General features: G+C 41.4%; 1 protein-coding gene across 1 annotated transcript in view; it reads right to left on the bottom strand.

Annotated features, from left to right (window-relative positions):
* Positions 1 to 4496: 4496 nt before the first annotated feature.
* NSF (N-ethylmaleimide sensitive factor, vesicle fusing ATPase) overlaps positions 4497 to 20376 on the bottom strand; it is a 145561-nt gene continuing 129681 nt past the window's right edge. Inside the window, exons 18-21 of the mRNA XM_065910374.1 lie at positions 11007 to 11141; positions 9864 to 9977; positions 6603 to 6658; positions 4497 to 6146 (exon numbers count right to left, since the gene is read on the bottom strand). Coding sequence (XP_065766446.1) covers positions 6101 to 6146; positions 6603 to 6658; positions 9864 to 9977; positions 11007 to 11141 — 351 coding nt within the window. The 3' untranslated portion in view covers positions 4497 to 6100. The remainder of the gene's footprint in view (positions 6147 to 6602; positions 6659 to 9863; positions 9978 to 11006; positions 11142 to 20376) is intronic.

The raw sequence follows: 20376 nt of genomic DNA, 5'->3' as shown, positions 1-20376 counted from the left end.
AGAAAGTGGTGTCTTTAAAGGGGCCATTCTGCCCCTCCCAGCCCTGCTCACCTGCAGATTCTCCATACAAACTCCAGGTTGAGCAGCTGGACTGTAGGTCACCAGAGTATAAACGAGACAGAGGGTCAGAGGGAGAGTAGCCGTCTGTTCCTCAAGTTCCGACTCTGACCAGTAGATGGGGAGGATACATATGATTCCTTCCTTTGCTCTCCTCTGAGGACACGTTGTCCTGCATCCTTTTCTTCCTTTGGTCTGTGTGAGGAACCAGAAACACAGAGTTCCTTCACTCAGGTCTTCCGGCCTCACCTGTGCGCAGATATCATCAGTCCATGCAGTCTCTGAGGATCAGGATTAGGTGTTCGAAGCGGGGCAGGCCGTCACTTGCTCCCTAGGGTAGAGCATCTCACAGCTGAGTTCTCCTTGATGCATGCGGGTTCTCTGGAGGGTCTTAGGGGAAGTGAGCAAGGTGGAGGCAAATTCTGCCTTAAGGAGAATCAGAAAGAAGAGATGCAGTAGGGGCCTAGGCTAGAACAAGTGACTTCTTCCTTTCCCCCTTCTCTCTCTGGTCTGCCTAACACTGACCTAAGAAACCGGGTTAAGCCATCTTCCTACGTGCTCAGGCAGGTTCGCCCAAGACGATCGTCTAGAAGCCGTGCCTGCACACCCGAATCTGCTGGCATCGAGCCCTCCTCAAGATCCACATGCCACCCCCTCTAGAGAGTCTGAAATGCCCCTCCCCATCTCATCTCTTAAGACTGAAAAAGTTTTAAATCATGTCAACCAGATAATGCTTGCTTTATGTGAGAATTCTTTTGGCAGAATGGATACCAATTTTCACAACAGTCTTTTCCTATCTATGTATTCTATATTAAAAGTGATAAAGTCATGTTTCTGGGGCGTATTCAAGTAGCTGACAAGTAATTATTTAATAATAGTACATTGAGTGCACTGTAATTATTCTTGCCGTAGTCAGGTCATAGTATCCAACAGAAATTTCCTACCAACCTGCTGTATCCAAAGTTTTGTAAAAAGTTGTAGAAGTTGTTGATCTTTTTGATTTTATATTCAAAAAGTCTCTTTTTATAAATATTATTTATTATACAATGTATATACCTTTGAGTTAACTAAGATTATATATTATATAAATATATATATATTTGGAGAAAATATATTTCATCATGCAGTTTTTTTCTGTTAAGTCATTAAAGAGAAGGTAAACAAACTGAAAACGGATACATTGTACAATGTGTGGAGTCTCCAGATTCATGCTCAGGAGGTCCAGAGTATCAGGTTATAAATGTGGGAGCCTCCACTCTGAAATGAGGGACCCAACTTAAGGTCATTTCCTCTGTTTTCTCAGCAAGATCACCTGAGATGTCATGGACAATAGGTTTGATCTACTCAAGGGCTTTCTCACAGGCTCTCTTTGTTCTAAGTCAGCTTCTAAAAGAATTTCGACTTTTAGACATGAGTGACTTGGGCAATAAGTCCTCTCATAGACTTCCAATGCACAAATTAATGTCACAGACACTCAAGAGATACGGCTCAAGGCAAATGGACCATGGGGTTGGCCACCAATTTAATCCCTTTCAAACCCATGTTTTCAACTCTATTTATTGGGAAAATAGAATTTGCCCTCCTGAAAATGAACTTTGAGTGGAAATGGCCCTTCCCTGCTAGCTCCACTCCAAGCTTTGGAAGGGGTAGCTTGGTGGTAAGGAAGAAATGGTGTGCCCTGGGCTCTAGAATGGGTGTCACTGGAAGGGTTAGACTTATTTGGGCAGAACAGACCCACCAGTGGGCATGCTGTAGGGAGGGCATGCTCTCCTTGGACCGTGGCTTCAAAAGGATTCACCCGAAGCTTACAGGTAACGCCTTTTCAACAACCAGATGCTGTAACTCAGTTTTATGACCACAGACAATCCTTTGGTCTTCAGGCCTGCCCATAAAATGTCACCTTCGGTTTATCTGGCACAGCAAAAAGGTTTTCTCTCCCTTTATTTACCTTTATTAGGAATTAAGTAAATTCATCTCACTTCACAGAAGAAATAACAGGAAAACAGAAGAATCTGCCTTCTGTGGTGGAGGTGGGCTGCCCGTGCTCCAACCTCAGATAAGTGAGGGCTCCTAGAAGTTCATGAATTTTCTTGTGCCCACGACGTGTCTTTATTTAGTACCTGAAAAGCTGAACCCACAAAAATGGTTCATGTGTGCAATGACTAGGACGTGGAAAGGACACAGATCTCCCTGTCTCATGGGCTGCTTGCCTTTGTGCTTCACTTTTCCATAAAGCTAATAATACTCATCGACCCCAGTATTTTGGGTACTTGTTTTTAACCTATAAAATTGCTAAATGTTCAAATGGTCCCTAGTCACACTCACCAAGCCCATTTGTAATCCTTTCTATGATTAATTATGTTCTATGATTAAAGAGAACACAATTTATAGCAGTGCTTGAACATTAGTTTCTCCAGAAGCATAAATACTATTAAACATCTAAAAACAAGAGGAAGATCCAAAAAAAAAAGAAGATAATGTAATGAGTTTAGCATTATTATTTTTCAAAGCAGTGTTAGTTTATGAAGGAAGAAGGGAAGTCTGTGAGACAGTTCAAGGGTGAGATACAAATAAAGGAGGAAGAAGCAGAGAGCGGGGAACGATGATGGTGACATTATTCTAAATGCGTTCGAGGATAGTGCGCTAATGTGCGAGGTTGATCTACACACACACACACGTGTCAGTGAAGTTGTTCATATTTCATCAAAATTATGGTTGCTACAGTGTCATCATTCCTCCTAGCTCAACAGAGAACTTGCTAGGAGGCAAAACATTATCTCCGCATTCATCTTATACTCCCGAAAAAAGAGTGAGAGAGTCAGCTGTGTGGCGACCGTACGTTGGGAAAATTTCAAACCCAAGTCCTCCTTGCAAACTATCTCCACTCCTTGGGACTCCTGCCGATCACAGGCACCACCTCCTGCATCTTAATGCCACGGTGTCCACACAGCACACGCCCTCCGTGGGCCTGGCTCCAGTCTCGGCACCGCTTGCCAAGCTGAAGAGAAACTTCGGGTCATTTTGCAATAACTTCTGAAATTTACATGCTTTTCTGAACTCTCATACACACCTTTCCCAGTCACTTCTCTGAAGAGGCTGATGGATCAAGTTGTCAGGCAAGGAAAATGAAATCTTTACCTTCTGTGTTTGGGCTGGGTTGGTTGTTTATAGCTGACTCAGTGCTTCGACAAGTCTGTTTACCAGGATTTGATTATCAGACACACTTGAATCTACTTTAAGACTTGTTGCTGAAACTTAGGCTGTTCACTGTAATTTTTAAGATATGAAAGTGAATGCTGCTCAGCTGTGTTTGACTTTTTGCAACCCCATGGACTACTACAACAGTCCATGGAATTTTCTAGGCCAGAATACTGGAGTGGTAGCCTTTCCCTTCTCTCCAGGGGATCCTCCCAACCCAGAGATCGAACCCAGGTCTCCCACATTGCAGGCAGATTCTTTACCAGCTGAGCCACAAGGGAAACCCTTAGGATATGAAAAGGCAGTCTTAAAACATATTCCAGGTTTAACTACCATTATCCAGTTTTTCTGTTACACTAAAAAAAAAAACAAAAAAAAAAAAACAGTGTTTCAGTAAAGTTGTAAAACTTTAGGAAGGAAAAAATAACCCCCTTTTTTGAGGCTTCAATTACATCTTCTGACAAAAAGTAGCCTGTTAACTGTTCATCTGCAGAAGAAATTAAGGCAGCGGCCAGAGGAGTCACCACCGCTTTATCACCAGGCTGTGCTATATACACGCTCTGCCTAGCATCAGCTCTGAAGAGTTCTGAAAAGGCTGAAGCCCTCCAATCCCAAGGTTACACAGGGACCAGGGAGATCCTCAGAGGCCTCCACGCAGGAGGGTATGGACAGCTCCCAGGGGTCTGACCCTGCAGTCAGAGAAGCTCTAAGGCTGACCTCTCCCCACAAGTCTTGCTGGTTTTCTGGGTGACTGTTAGTCCTAACCTGAGCCGCCTCTAAGCATCAGGGTTTAGGCTAAAAGATGTGAGAGCTCAGAAACATGCCAAATGGATGAAGTATACCAAAATGAACCATGTGAAGGAATCTCACGGAGGGTGTTTGCATCTTTTGGTTTGTTATGTGTCACAGGAAGGACTAATTCTACTTGGAAACAATTTTCCTTTCTGGTTTATTGCTAACCCGCTTAATGGCTTTGGTACACTTCAGTTTTTTAATAAGAGGAAATAAGTAAAGGGGGTATAAAGATTCTTCTTGTGTGCCAACTTTATATAAAACTGGCTATCGAACTGTATTTGTTAAATTAACTATATTTTCTAAATAATTAACGCCAGAGATTTTAAAATAAAAATCATCACCTCCTTACACTAGTTATAACAAGGAGGGGCTTTTCTGAGCCCCTTCATATACTCTGGTCAGTTATGCATGTTGTCTTGTACAAAATATTGGTCTGTTACAGGATGTTTTTAAGTATATGTACTCTTTATTGCATTCCTTCATTTGCATTAAACAATATAATATTTATATTTCTTCAATATAGTTCTGGACAAAACACAAAGACATTAATCTTATTTAACAAGAGACATAAGTTAATACAAGGTATGCTGCTTTCACGGGAAGAGAAAAAAGAGGCAAGGTCTAAAACAGATAAGGGGATCCAGGATACTGGCCACCAGGAAGCACAGAATTTTTACAATACAATCCACTTTTTTTTTTTAAAGCCACAAAATAAGCTAGAGATGAAAACCCAAAAGAAAGCAGATGCGACATATAAATCTACCAAAAATATACAGAGAGCAAGATCTGGAGATAATTTATCTTCTACCACAGGGACAGAGGAGAGAGCTGCACCGCGGACCACTTGGTGACACCCAAGTACCACCTGGTGCCAAGCCTCACGTTAGGTACCTCCAGGTGGCTCCTGTCCTCGGAGCCGAAGCTGCAGCAGCAGCCGGGGAGGGGCGCGTGTTCCATAAGTCTTCTCACCAAACATGACGACCTGATCACATTTCTTCCAACTCAGAACTCCTGTTCTCCTTCCCTTTGGAAGAAGCGTGTAGAGGGGGAAGGAGACGTCTTCAGTGTACTGGAATGGATGTTAAAGGACTGAGGGGAGAGCGCTAGAAAGTGGTTTATTTTTTCTGAAAAATAGTGTTTCATTTAGATGCTAGGGAGTACAGATAATTTAAAATAAAGGAAGGATACATTCTAAGTAAGTCATTAAGCTAGGGACAAAAGAAAAGTGGTGATCTAAAGAAGCCTTTAGTGTTACTGGTCCACTTAGACCTGGGCACTAATGAGTGCTGAGAGGGTTGTTACTTGAGTTGACAACTTTCTGTTTTGGGGTGTATGCTTTTACCATACACATCTCTCACAGGTTGTTAACATCTACCAAGTAGTAATGACCAGCGTTATCTCTTACCACTGAGCACATCACTTACATTAAAGGGATGGCACAGCCAACATGGTAATAATCTGACTTCCTATTAAGAAAGATCTCCTGATTGCAACCTAGAAACATCTCTGAAAATGACCGAGAACAGCATCTTAGAAATTCATAGCCCTGTTTCTTCAGGCAAAGATAACCAGCCTTCTGGGAGAAACTTGAACCAACTATCCAATGACCTGTAGTGTTAGCACAGGGAAGTTATGAGAGAATACCTTTGAACCCAGTACCTCTAGTCACGGCTCCTAGTTTACATGTGGAAAGCCTTCCTTCTACTAGTCCAACTGCTGTTTTGCAACATCAATATGTTTATTGAGCATTTTCGGGTGGTGGTGGTAGGGAGCTTAGAACGTGTAGTGTTCATAAGTACAGTATGTTTTCCACGTTTAAGATTGAGCAAGAAGGAATCCGCTTACACGGAGAGGTGAGCACAGCATTCTAAAGCGAGTTTACACCTTCCACAAGAGGGAGTATCTCAGTAAGCACAGGGAAGGGAGTTTCATTGCACTCGTCATGCAGTGTGAGCACGTGTCGAAGGCAGGGGACATTTCACTGTGTTCAGTATCTCGAGGAGGTCGAGTGACGATCCCAGGCCATCTTCACCTTGGTCACTTTGCTTGGTCACTTTGCATTTGAAAATATTTCATGGTCATAGTCGAGGGGGCTACTGAAAAAGAAAGAACCAAAACACACACGAAAAACAGATGAAGGGTCTGCAAAAAGCCCCTCATCACAAAACCACACTAAAAGCTTCTTAGTGGTTTCTCTACATTTTTCACTATGCATTTGCCATTAGAAGAGCATTTCACAAAAGAAAATGTTTACACTCCATGCATTTAAAAGCAGGTTCCAATAAATATGTACCATCGTGCTTTTTCCTGCCTTGTGACAAGGAAGTTTTGCGAAGCAGGACAGGGAGAGCAAACCAACAGTACAACCCACTTCCTTGCTGGGTCTCCTAGACCTACAACACAGCGGAGAATTCTAATAAATGAAAACAAAGTTGTCCAAGAGAGGTTGAGAATTCAAATTCACAGGCACTGTATAGCACTCTCAGAACAGGCACACAGGGGTTTACAAGACCAGGGAGTCTGGCTGGCGGTCTCGTGTCATATGTACTTACGCTCCTTCTTCTCTTAAGAGGGCCAAGAATTTTCTCACACGGTATTCGGGATCCATCTAAACACATCAGAAGCAATAAAGAAGAAGGGTTAGTGGTGCCCTCTAACAACGATGCACTTACTTCATGCCAAGAAAATGACTGGTTTTATACTTTCTCAGGGCTTTGGTGAGCCACGGAAATGTGTTACCTGCTCCTTAACCAGGAGTCTGCTACAGAGCAAAGTGGACTATGTCACTCAAGGGAAGTGAGGAAGGACTTTGGAGCACAGAGAATTGCTATGCATGAGGTCATCCACAGGTACCTCAGCCCAGCGCCCCCTTAGCTGGTGCTGGGTTAGGAGGTGGCCCTGAGAAGCTCGTGTGAGAGCAGGACTGGCCATTTACGGGGGTGCGAATGGCATCCAATTCAGAGGGCTCATCTAAGGCATGAAAGTGGGACCAAAATGGAAGAAGCCAATTGATGCGGATTAAACAGTGAAAAAGTAGCCTATTAACTCTGTATGAGTGATTCTTTAGCTTTTCTTAGTCTTGGTGTGCCTGGCATAGTTTTTTCTTCATAATTAATGATAATGGTTGTGCTGAAACTAAAAAAGAAAATCAGTGGGGCTGATTCCTCTGACATGCTCTCTGGATAATCCAGGTCTCCTGGGACTGAGAACAGCATTGTGAGTCTAAGAAAAGATGAGGGGCTCAGTTCTCGCTCAGGTTGTAGGGTCTGGGTTGCTATTATTAATTATCCCTATTCATTTTCATTTCATATTTCTTTAAAAAATTTTTCACTATATATCTTTTTCTTTCTTTTTAATTTTATTTATTTATTTATTTAGGCTGCACCAGGTCTTAGGTGAGGTATGTGGGATCTAGTTCCCTGACCAGGGATCGAATCTGGGCCCCCTGCTTTGGGAGTATGGAGTCCTATCCACTGGACCACTAAGGAAGTTCCTCATATTCATATTTCTATGAATTTGCTTAATTTTGTTTTATTCTCATTGGTCTACCAGAGAGGTGAAGTTGTCAAAAAAAAGAAGATCATTAAAAACAGCTTTAATTCCTGAAGATGAATTTTTATTGCAAGAAACACACCTAACTTTGAAAAAATGTTCCAGGGCAAGAGTCTGTTCCCCAAGAGGGAACTCCCTGCCCTCCAGGAATAGCTTTCAAATGCTCCGCGCAGCTGTGGGTAAATGTGCAATTGGATTCCCCCCTCCAACCACTTTTTTTTTTTGTTAAAGATTTCTTCTCTTCTATCCCCCAAAAAATCCAAGTTTCGAATGTATCAAAGTTAAGAGGTCAGACTACAAAGGACTAAGAAAAAGTGTGAATAGTTAACAAGAGCAACATTTTTCCTCTTTGGGAATAGAATTACATATGAATCAATTGTCAAGTTCTTTTTCAAAAAAAAAAAAGGAACTGGCTGGAGCTCTGCTGTAGTCAGTACTTGCAGGTCTTTGCCCATTAAACATATTTAATATGTGTGAGCAACGACTTACTGACTTGCCTGTAGCTATGGAATTAAAAGTCAAGGGAAAGGGAGGAAAAAAGTAATCTAGATAAATGACTTTATTCCCTCAGGTGACATCCAGTCAGAGCAGATCCTCAGCACTGTGCAAGTTTTAACAGAATTGTGTATGGTGAACAGAGAGGTAACATGACTTATATTCGGCTAAACTACATGCCTCTTCACTGAGACTCGGTCTCTCTAAGGCAGATCTAAAGAGAATTCACTCAGCTGCACGAAATCCATTTGACGTGAAGGGGTTCAAACTCGGAGGCCTATGAAGTGTCAGTCGCTGAAGATTAGGTCTGAGTGCCCCACTCTCACTTTCCACCCCACAAACAGAGGAGGCATTAACTTGATCACTGACCTGCGGGCATCAAAGGGAGAGAGGAAGGGGTAGGGATTGGGGAGAAAAACCCACATAGTTTCTTCTATGCAATTATTGAAAAAAAGTTGTGCTGAAACTTAAAGAAATGAAGCATAGAGCTGACTGTCTGACAGATTTATTTCTTCCAAGGAAAGAGCCAATACAAATGTATGTGCACCTTTACCAAGAATAATCCTCAGCAAAGTGATTAGTCTGGAACTTTAACTTACTACTCATAAGGAAAAACAGAAATAAACTGGCTTAAAAATAGTCCAGCTGAAGGTTTCTGAAAGCCACAATTTTAAAATAAATTGACCAGCAAAGATTAAAAAAGCATTCACTTTGTGATTGCAATTTGTTATTGTTCGAAGAGCCTATTTCAGCCGTAAATTAAATAAATTTCACCTGTGCCACCCACAGCTCATATTGTTGGAACAACAGGACTGAGCGTGAATGCATGATGCTCAGAATGCAGCCAGTCTGTCCATTGAGGACCCAGGAGAGATTCATTCAACAGAAATTGACTGAGGGCCTGACTATGTGTCCAGCTCTGTCCCAGGAGCTGTGGACTTAGTAGTGAGTGAGAGGCAAGATCCCTGAACTCAAACAGCTTGGAAGCAACACATTTAGTATCTCACTAGTATGTCAGATAAGGACAAGAAGATACAGGATGGGCACAGGTGGGGGGGGGGGGGGCGGGGGGGTGGAGTTACAAAAAGAAGAAAGGTAAGGTGCCAGTAGACGTGAGAAGGTCTCAAAGAAGTTTCATCTGTTTTTGCCCAAGCAATAGCCTGGGGCTTAGTTTTCTATGTGATCCTGGATGCTTCAACCCTACAGTAGTTTGCATGAAATTTCTAGGAGCCCTGCTAGGGGAGAATATATACAGCCTCTGTCTAATCTCTACACTCAATCACCTTGTCCCTTGAAACAGTCTCCCAGGCCTGCTCTGGTGTCTGTGCATTGCTTCCTGACTTCTGATGGACAGTGCCAGGTCCTTCCCCCTCCACCCTGTTAGATCACTAGCTGCGACCTTGGTTAACTCAGTGACAACTGGTGGGACTCTCAGGATCCTCACCTCTAAAATGAGGGGGCAGCAGAAATTGTTCTTTCAAGTCCTTTCTAGTGTAAAACCTTTACCTTTCAAGTGTAAAACCTAGTGACTCCATAAATTAAAATGTAATTTTATCATCTTTTCTCCTATTTTTGAATTTTAAGTAGGAAAGAAAGTACTAATAAGTTGTTTGATCTCAGAAACAGGTTACTAACACCATCTTGACTCTGGAAATAATATAGGAGACTTTCAACTTAAAACCTTAGTGAGAGAGAATGATAACACCTGTTGGGATAATATTGTGAACCTTCTGTGTCTGAACTATATGGAGAAGGAAGCATCTTACCTGTAGGGACATCTCAATCAACATTAGTAACTTCTTGATTCCTATCCAGACCTTCTTCCCTTTGACTTGCTGTGTAATTGTGGTGCGTTCTTCATCCTTGAAGTTGCCTAATAGCTACGAAAACAATAAAAGTAAGGAAAGCATTATATAAGGACATCAACAACATTAACTCCCACATTTACCCTTAAAAGAATAGTGATAAGAACTTCCTGACTGGTTCAACCTGACAGAATTCTCTCATATTTTAAAACCCAACTTGACTTTTCTGAATCCATTAAGTGCAATTATGAAAATGAAAACTGGAATCTTAAACCCTATTTTCTTATGGACCTTCAGTATAATTTAGAGATATGTTTGCTGGGGGAAAAATAGCTCCAATCCATAATAAATATCAGTTAAAATTTTTAACATTCCATTCTAAGAATAATCTGTATATGTCAAAGCAGACTAAATTTAATTCTCTCACTCAACCTCGGCACAAAAACTGCTCAAACAGGTAAGCTGGAAACATTTATCATATAGCTTCTATTTCCTTGGGAATATGCCCAATTGTACAGGTCTTGAGGATTTTAAGATGCCTTCCTGACTCTATCGCTGCTGACAAGTAACTAAATAATCTTTCTTAACACTTCATCAAGTCATTTGTGAACACTAATATTAATCAAAAGTTTAATAAAGGATATACATTTTTTTAAAAATTAAAGACTAGGTCATCCTCAAAAAAGAAAATATTTCCATATTATGAACTTGTTAATAAAAAGGTTCCTTTAAGGCTTTAATTATTGCTCAAATGGATTAACTGCAAGTAAATGGATTGAATGCTACTATGAAGAACTGAATTTTCTATATATTGATTATTCTACTTCCCTCCCCCTACCCAAAGCTTCTGGCCCATGGAATCTATGCATTAGTCATGCTGGGCACAGAGTAATTCATTCCTGGCAGTTTGCATGCTGCTTCCACTGAGGAATGAAGAATTACTTCACTCTGACTTGTATTTCTCTTTTTCCTCTAATTCCTGAAAGTGACTGGAGGTATATCCTGGGTTCCGTGTTAACACAGAAACTAAACACCAGGTGCGATGCCTGGGGCACCCGTAGCTCCTTTCGTTGGGGAGTGTGCACTCCACTCCCTCATCCTCACCTCCAGAGCCTCCAGCAGCTGCTCCCCTGTGGCGATGTTGGGCACGTGGATGGTGGTGCTGAAGGCATTAAGCATTTCCATCTCCTGAAGGACATCTTTGCGGCTCGTGGTCCCGATGATAAGAAGCTTGCGACCCTGATCACAGGGAGGAAAGGTGTTAAAACACAAAGGAAAGAACTTATTAGGAAACTAGACTAAGCCTGAACAACACTCATTTATTTAATTGCAGAAATGCAAATGCTTAGGCAAAATAGAAGGAAAAAATTCAGAACTATCCTCTTGAAAATCTTCTTTTTGGTCGCATCACACGGTGTGTGGGATCTTAAGTTTCCTGTCCTGCAACGGACGTGGGGAATCTTAACTGCTGGACTGCTAGGGAAGTCTCTTGAAAAATCATTTTAAAAATGTTATCAACAACATGATTCGGAAAGAACGACACTTTCTTCAGCACGTGGTTGAGAAAGAAGCAACTGCTCTTTCTCCTCATCCACATCAGTAACATCCCAGGTCAGTAAATCAGGAAAATACACAAACCAAACAGAAAGATACTTTACTATTTGTCTGCAATTCATCTCCACAGCCAATATACACACATTTCAACATATGTATGGTTGGGGGGAAAATATGAATGAAAGTCCTTGCCACCCACTTAGCAAGACTTTATTAATGCTTTTTAGGAGAGGTCCTCGTGTAATAATTGTTTACATTTATGCACCAGTGAAAGGCATGGTGCTATATGTTTCACATAATTGTCTCATTTAATGTTTTTTCCTTCATTTTAATTTTTAGCCCCCTAATGTAACAAGGAATGTTTAAAAACTGTATCAGGCTTAGATCACCATTCCTGATTCCCACAGTCCAGAAGCAACCATTTTCTACTCTCTGGGTTTTTCTTCTTGTATTTATACTTCCTTATCTTTAAATAGCAATAGCACTCTCTTATTTTTAGATCTTTCTTTTCGGCTTTAAATATTATTTCCTGAATTCCTATTACAGAAGATGGAAATTTAATACTAATTTTGCACTAACCCCGCACCTCCAATATGTCCCTTTTCTCATCCTTCCAATATAATTATTTCACAATCTCTGGTTAAATCTATACTCAGTATTTATTATGATTATATAAATATGATTTATGGTTAAGCCATGTAATATCTTTTCTTGGGCAACATTTTGCTCTTGTTAAGAGTTAATAATTGCCATCTTCCCCCTTTGCTTAGTTTATCAGGTATTTATCACAAGTTCATCCCCAAACAAATATAGCCACAAATATCATGCCAATATGTCCAAACATGTTAGGGAATTTTACTTTTGGGTGTATTTTTTAAAATTTTATTTATTTATTTTAGGCTGTGCTGGGTCTTCACTGCTCCATGAGGGCTTTTCTCCAGTTGCAGGGAGCAAGGGCTACTCTCTTGCCGTGGTGCATGGGCTTCACACAGCAGTAGCTTCTCGTTTCAGAGCACGGGCTCTAGGCACAAGCTCGACAGCCACAGTACACAGGCTTAGCTGCCCTGTTGCATGTAGGATGTTCCCGGATCAGGGATTGAATCCGTGTCTACTGCATTGGCAGGCAGATTCTTTACCACTGAGCCATCAGAGAAACCCCTTGGGTGTTTTTTCTTGAAGGCATTCCCCTTGTGGAGTCCTCTGTTCTCAGAGTTCAATCTGAACCGACTGTTCTCTATGCTGGCTGCACAAGTTACAGCTATAGAACCTTCTTCTCTCCTCTCCGAGATTCCATGTCTCCTAGCTCCCTCCCCCCTCCCCCCGTTTATTCCTTCTCTTCCATGGTACACAGACTTCAAAAACTTCCTGAGGAAAAGTGTATAAGAGGTAAAAACTTTAAGACCTGGAAATGCCTTTATTCCATCCTTAATATTGTTCACTTCATACTTGATAGCATGGCTAGGTATAGACAATAAGGCTAGAAATAATTTTCCCGTCAGTATTATCAAGTCATTGTTCTATTGTCTTTTAATTTTCAGTGGTGCTGACTAGAAGACTGATACCATTTTGATTTTCTGACTCATTGCTTCTAACTTTTAAAAAATCTTTTCTTTATCTCTATGTCCTATAAGTTATAAACCTTCAGGTAAGTCACTCTTTATTTCCTGAATGTTTTTTTTTATAAAAATCACATACTCTTGTATTTCATGGATACTATCTTATTTTAGATCTCTGTGAATACTGCAGATTTTTTAAAATGTTTTCTTATTTTCTCTTCTTTGTCTTTGTTTCCTCTGAGTTCCTTTTTTTCCCCCTTATTTGTTCATTGGTGGTTTTCTTCAAGGGCCTGGTGATTGCTGGATGACTATTCATATTTAAGAGTTAAACTAATAACTGGAAGCTCTGAGTCTGAGGGTTTCACGATAGGATGGTAAGACTTGGCTGATTACTGGGGATCCCTCAAAGGTCAGGATGTGTACATTTTCCCCAGAGAATCTTTCAGTCTCCTTCCTGAGGGATACACAGCCTACTTTCCAACATACTTGAGGGATCCCCAGTAATCAGCCAAGTCTTACCCACCTCCTATCGTGAAACCCTCAGACTCAGAGCTTCCAGTTTATTAGTCTTAACTCTTAAATATGAATTGTACATTTCCAGAGCAATCATCCTGGCCTCACCATTTAACAACTTCGGGGAAAAGGGAAGGCCAGGTAACCAAGGAAGAGATAAGAAACATTTTAAAAACTCTGCCAGTATTCACAATAAGTGTATGTAGATTCTGTTACTAAAAAATAGGACCAAGAATGGAAGCCAATCCAGAATCCTAATTGTATAACTGCCTTTTTTCATGAGAAACATAAAAAATCAGAAAAATAAAAAAAAAAAAAAAATAAAAAAAAAAAAAAAAAAAAAAAAAAAAATGTTTACTTGGGAAATGGAAGAAGAATGGACTTTAAACTATGTCACTAGATTTATGATACACACTCATTCCACAGATAAGACTTTAATTCGATCATTCAACCTATTTTCAGATCTCAGAAACTCAGGGCGTTAAAATAAATGAGGGAATAAAAAAATTATTATGTGAAAATTGAAGATTTTAAGAACTGAAGCTGCTGCTGCTGCTAAGTCGCTTCAGTTGTGTCTGACTTTGTGCGACCCCATATATGGCAGCCCACCAGGCTCCTCTATCCCTGAGATTCTCCAGGCATAATACTGGGGTGGGTTGCCATTTCCTTCTCCAATGCATGAAAGTGAAAAGTGAAAGTGAAGTTGCTCAGTCGTGTCCGACTCTTAGCGACCCCATGGACTGCAGCCTACCAGGCTCCTCCATCCATGGGATTGTCCAGGCAAGAGTACTGGAGTGGGGTGCCATTTCCTTCTCCAAAGAAACTGAAGATCAGATGCCAAAACAATTACACTTTGGGTTTTGTCAATATTAAACCACTATTGCTAATAAGGCATGCTAGCTTTTCTCAGTCTTAACTGATTGTTTTTGTCCATCTATTGTGACAAGAATAGATACTGTAAGAACATAAACAATGGCCTATCAAAGAAACAAAGTTGAGGCTTTCTGGTATAAGCAGTAATTGGCATACCAAGTGCCTGTGCAAAGACTATGAGGGAGAAATATACCTATGAAGTATAGAGATTAAAGGGTACTCATTGTTATTATTCCAGAAATCAACTTGCCAAAAATCAAACACATTGTCAACAGACCCTTACCAAGCTTCTGGATGAATATGACATAGACCCTACATATACAGAGAGACAGATACAAAAGAGATCATTAGAATATAATATGGAGAGGTAGAGGTAAAGGTACAGGATGTCATGGAAGAGAGAAGAAATGTGTGGCAGAGAAACATCTCCCTTTCCTCTGGAGGAGACAATATCTGAACTGTCTTAACAAGTGAGTGGGTTGACTTGGAGATGAAGGGGAAGGACATTCCAAGTCTGAAGGAGCAGAAACAGATAAATCCAAAGGCAAAATAACAAAAACTGAGATGTCAGGGGGTAATTAAGAACACAGAAAGACACCGAAGGGCTTTCCTGGTGGCTCAGATGCTAAAGCATCTGCCTGCAATGCAGGTGACACAGGCTCGATCCCTGGGTTGGGAAGATCCCCTAGAGAAGGGAATGGCAACCCACTCCAGTATTCTTGCCTGGAGAATCCCATTAACAGAGGAGCCTGGTGGGCTACAGTCTATGGGGTCACAAAGAGTCGGACACGACTGAGTGACTAACAGTAACTAAAGACATATAAACTTCTACTATGTAACAGTAAAGTGGTGCTTTTTACATTCAAGCTATTTTTCAACATTAAATTCTGAAAACTTGGGAACTTATCTCAAAATCACATAGGCTGGTACATCTTCATTATAATTAAAGATAACTGTTGGGACTTCCCTGGTGGTCCAGTGGCTAACACTCCATGCTCCCAATGCAGAGGGCTCAGGTTTGATCCCTGGTCAGGGAACTAGATCCCACATGCTGCAACTAAGACCTGCCACAGTCAAATAAATATTTTTTAAAAAGAACAAAATTAAAAAAAAAAAAAAAAACTGTTACTTTGCTTTTTTTTCTTTAGGTTTTCAATGTTCGTAAGTCACTAATTCAGGCTCCCTCATTTTGCTCCTCTCTTACAGAAGACAACACTGGCCCTCGAAGAATGGCTTGCTAACCATTCTAAAAGCTGAATGGCCATTTTCCTAGTGAAACTCTGTCTTATATTACCAGTGACTATGCGCTTCAGAGTGTTGAAAGACTGGGAAATGTGGAGCAACTTATAATGGAGACGCTAATTTATGTTTTGCTTTTCTTCTTGTTTAACAAGACTGCAAACACTGCAGAGAGGTCATGACCCAGGCAAGTTCGGGCCTTGACTTGTTAAGCATCATCTTCAAGAAAACACCGAAAAACATTACCAAATAATTAAATTGTGCTGGGTCATTTTGTATATTAAATAGTGGTAGTACTCACGAGGCAGCTTTATCATGAAAAACCAGCTCTGAATATATTTAATATCCTAAATCACACTGGAGAACATTCTGGAGAAAAAGTTGCCAGCAGCATGAGGTGGGAAGGCTGGCTTTAAAAACAGAAGTAGAGCTCAACCCAGAAAGAGAAATCCAACTTGTTAATGTGTGGTTATCAGTCTGAATCTATAGTGCTAAAACATGCCCCTTGATGGGAAGAAAAGAGGCAGAGAGATAACTTACTTGGGAAAAAACTGTTCTCAGAATACTCTTTCCTGAGATTTTCTAGTTCTGATGCAATAAAGAAAAGGCCAAAATAAAATGACTATCTGCCAATCGGATTATGATAAACATTGTTCCAAGGTTAAATCAGTATTAGTTAACTAATTCTTACTACTATAAGAAGCAACTCAGGTGAAAACATTACCATGAAAAAGGCAGGACTCAGTCAGGTGTTGATCCTTCAAAAAAACACTTCTTTACAAGATGAAGAATGAGCCAAGTACTAAGCAGTATCTAAGCCTTTTGCCACACAAAGGACTAACCAGATAATCCACACCCTTTCATAGCTCCTGCCCATTGATTGGCCCCAATAAACTGATTTGTAACAAAAGTTCATGTGGAAGAAAGCTCTTTTTTTCCCTCTCCCTTAAATAAAAATGCCACCAATGTAATACTGCAGTGAAATGGAAGGGCTGATTTTAACCTGCTAACAAAAGTAAAGTCAGTTATGCAGTAAAGAAAGGCCGATTCTTTCCGTATCATTCAGTGCTGAGCAAGGGCAATACACCCTGGGTGAGAAGAATGAACCGGGAACAATTGGAAACCCTGAAATGGATTAAGAAGTGAGTGTGTCGGGAGCCTTAAACTTTATTTTCTCGTTGTTAGAATCTGAAGCTTTTGTAAATAAAAGTGAAGTTTCTCTGAATTTGGAATTTATAAGCCCAGGAAGTAAAAGATAAAATAGATTAGCTGATCAGATCATGAACACGAATTGACTCTGCTCAAGTATGTATGGAATTATGAGATTTGGTTTGTGCCTCCAAAGTGAGTACGATCCAGCTGGGGAGAGTGAGTCAACATTCAGAGACCAAGGAAGACGCCATCAAACAGGAAGGAGTAAAGGCACAGGGGCACAGCTTTACTGGCTGAGGGTCTTCTGGGAAGATCCCTGTAGTATCACAGAGACGCTGGTGAAGAGGAGGCCCTGGAGGAGCAGGAATGCGTCTCCTAATTCCCCTGTGGGTGGTGGAAGCAGCTGAGCTAGAGCACTAAGGGCTGAAAACAGAGTCTTCTTAGAGCAGAGCGGAGTAGGTAGCCAAAAAAAAGGGAAGACTCCGAATACTAAACTAAGGAAGGAAGTTTAGTATAAAAAGCAACAAGAAACTAAAGAAGGTGCTGGAGGAGGAAGAACTGTGATGAAGAGAAAGATGATCCTAGCAGTCTCATGCCAGGCGGTCCAGAGGCCTGAGGGGGCTGCAATGAGAAGGGCACCTCTGAAATAAGGTCTCAGAGCATGTGTGCCCAGGGAGGACCTGCATCTTTTCATCAGTGATGCACACACATGCCTCCCTTTTAAATGCAAGTCCAGGGTGGGCTGAAAGCAAGGGAGGAGAGGCAAGTTTCCTGACAGATAGGGGCTTGGTGCCATGGAACAAGTACAGGCTCCGTCATTCACACCTGGGTGATGTGGGTTAGATTACTGAACTTCTCAGCATCTGTCTCCTCCTCAACCATAAAAATGGGATTACAAATCCTATTTCTACCTGTCAGAGAAGAACAGGAGGTGAGGATACTTGGGGGATGGGAACCTCTGCCATCACTGTCAGGGGAGGCAGGAAGGAAAGGAAGTGAGATGGTCTTGAGAGGAACCTGAAAAGCCGTCCTCTGCCTGGGATTGGGATGTCAGGAATATGTGACCTCAGGTCAGGTGGATGAGCACTGGGCACCTGAGAATTCCTCTTTCTAACAAGGCAGGCAGGGCACTGGCCTCAAAAGATGCCGAGAGAGCACACTCTTCCAGAGGGGCAAGATGCACTCTGTTCAGGGGAGATGAGTGCTCCAATCTTCAGCTTAGCTAGAGTGACAGTGAGGCCCAGACGAGGCCTGAAGCTAAAGATCAAATACCCCTCAGAAGTAGCTGTGGCAGCGGGCAAGAGTGAGGCGCCTTGATGAGAGGCAGCAACTCGGAGGAGAAATCAGCTCAGGGCAGAGGCTGCGAAGCTTTCCTGATAAGAGGTGCTTCAGTTCATCCCATATACTAGTTTCCTTCTTGAAATGGGAGTAACAACTCATATTTTAATTTAGTTCAATGTAGATTAAAAGAAAACAATTCTACTTACCATAGAGCTTGTACAACTTTACCACTACATTTATTTGCAAGCCTGAATCTTGTTTCTAGCCTGCTGACTCCCTGGGGGCAGGGCCATGCTTGATTCATCTCCGTCCTTGCGGTTCAGAGCACAGCACGCCTGGTGCACGAAAGACACTCCCATGTTCCCTCTGCTGAGAATGCTTTTCCCTGATACAGCCACGTGGTTCTCTGCCTCAGAGTCAGAGCTCTGCTTGAGTGACACCTTCCCCATAAGGCCCACCTTTCCCATAAGACCCTTTTTCATCTCCCTTTATCAAGCTCTATCCGCCTCCCCCAACAGTAGGGATCACCTTTTAACATACTATATACTTAACTCATTTATTCTACTTATTTCTGGTCGTCCCTTGTGAGGACAGGACTTGTGTCTGTCTGATTTTATTGATGGGTCCAGGGTTAGCATAGTGCCTTGAACGTGGTGACCCATTAAATACACTTGTGTTGAATGAATGAATGGTGATCTCAGTGTAGGTGTCAAGGGCCACAGATCACTCCTCCACTTCTCTGTTACATTTTCTCTTCTGGTCCTGGAATAACACACACTATACTGGAATCTTCAACAGGAAAATAAGTACCTACAGTTACAGTGTCTATATCTCTTGAGTCCCAAGTGTTGAATACTGTATCAACAAGTTTTAAAGAAAACAATCTAGAATGAATGGCATGTATGCTTCATTTACAATGTAAGCAGATGCAAAGGATGTCAGACCACTTTCTTTTAGCTAATCAATTGATAGTCAAAAGTTAAGCTGTAACTATTCATTAATACAGACTACTCTCACAGAGAAGACTCATTAGAATCCATTACTTTAAAGCTGGCAAGATAAGTATTGTTACACATCTCCTACAGCTCTTGGTTTCCCCAAATCCAGGGGAAAATCTGACTACTATTAAAAACAACCAAGAGTCTGGACAGTGAAATGAGAGCAATGGGGCCTCTTTGCATATCCTGCATGTATTTGATTTCTCGATGCTCCAACGTCTGTAACTTTTTTTGGTAGTTAAATATTTCAGTTGAATACCAAAGGAAGGATGTTTCAAATAAATCATGCTACAACGAGGCAGACAACTACACTTAAACTCTCCATTAGATTTTACCCTGAAGCAAATTCTTAGTCTGCTGGCTTTGTAACCATCCTCCTGGTGCTGCCAGTAGGAAAGAGGTCAACAGGGAGGGGAATTCATGATGCACACTGACTATGAAATATGCAACTTCACCCCAAATAATTTAAAATAATTACTAAAGGCAAGAGCAGACCACTTTGAGATACTAAAGGATATCTTAGTACCAGTTTGTGAAAAAGACATGGAATCATCAGACTATCCTCAGAGCAGCTCTGAAAGCTTACCTAAGTTCTCTCCTTCCCTGTCTCCTCTCCTGGCTATTTTGTAGGTGAGAAACCGGGGTAAGCTTTTACATCCAGGGAGGGAGCTGCAACTAGAGTTCAGGCCTCATGGATATTCCCACTATGCTTTGCCGTCCATTTTTATTTGTGTAATCTTAAAATTCTATCAGCAGTGGCTGATTTCTTAATGATGAGTTAGATAGGTATACCACCTAGAAATTATAAATTATGACCTCTGAGGAGAAAAGGTTAAATAAATTTAAGAAAATAAAGACGTATGACCATGCCACAGTATTCTCAGTGCCAAAAAGGAGCAGTTTTGTGGGTGCTCTCATTAGAAACTTAACTAAAAATGATTCATCAGCGAATCCAGACTCCTTCACCTGGCATCTATGGTAGACTTTCCCTCCCTTCCTCCCTCTGCTTTTACCTTAAGATGCCCTAAAATGTCCCCTGTGCTCTAATCAGGTCCCTTTTCCTCTTCTTTCTCATTTAATTTCTACCTCTGTGGTTTTTTTTTTTAGCTGTGCAGGGTCTTTATTGCTGCCTGGGCTTTTCTCTAGTTGCAGAGAGTGGAGGTTACTCTCTAGCTGTGGTGTGTGGACTTTTCATTGCTGTAGCTTCTCTTGCTGCAAAGCACGGGCTCTAGAGCACAGGCTCAGTAGCTGGGGCGCACAGGCTTAGCTGATCCTCAGCCTGCAGGACCTTTCGGAGTCGGAATTGAA

Source organism: Muntiacus reevesi, chromosome 18 (genome assembly GCF_963930625.1).
Source record: "Muntiacus reevesi chromosome 18, mMunRee1.1, whole genome shotgun sequence".
In the NCBI taxonomy this organism is placed as follows: domain Eukaryota; kingdom Metazoa; phylum Chordata; class Mammalia; order Artiodactyla; family Cervidae; genus Muntiacus; species Muntiacus reevesi.
The sequence above is the reverse complement of the archived record's forward strand: the minus strand, read 5'-3'. Positions and strand labels throughout refer to the sequence as shown.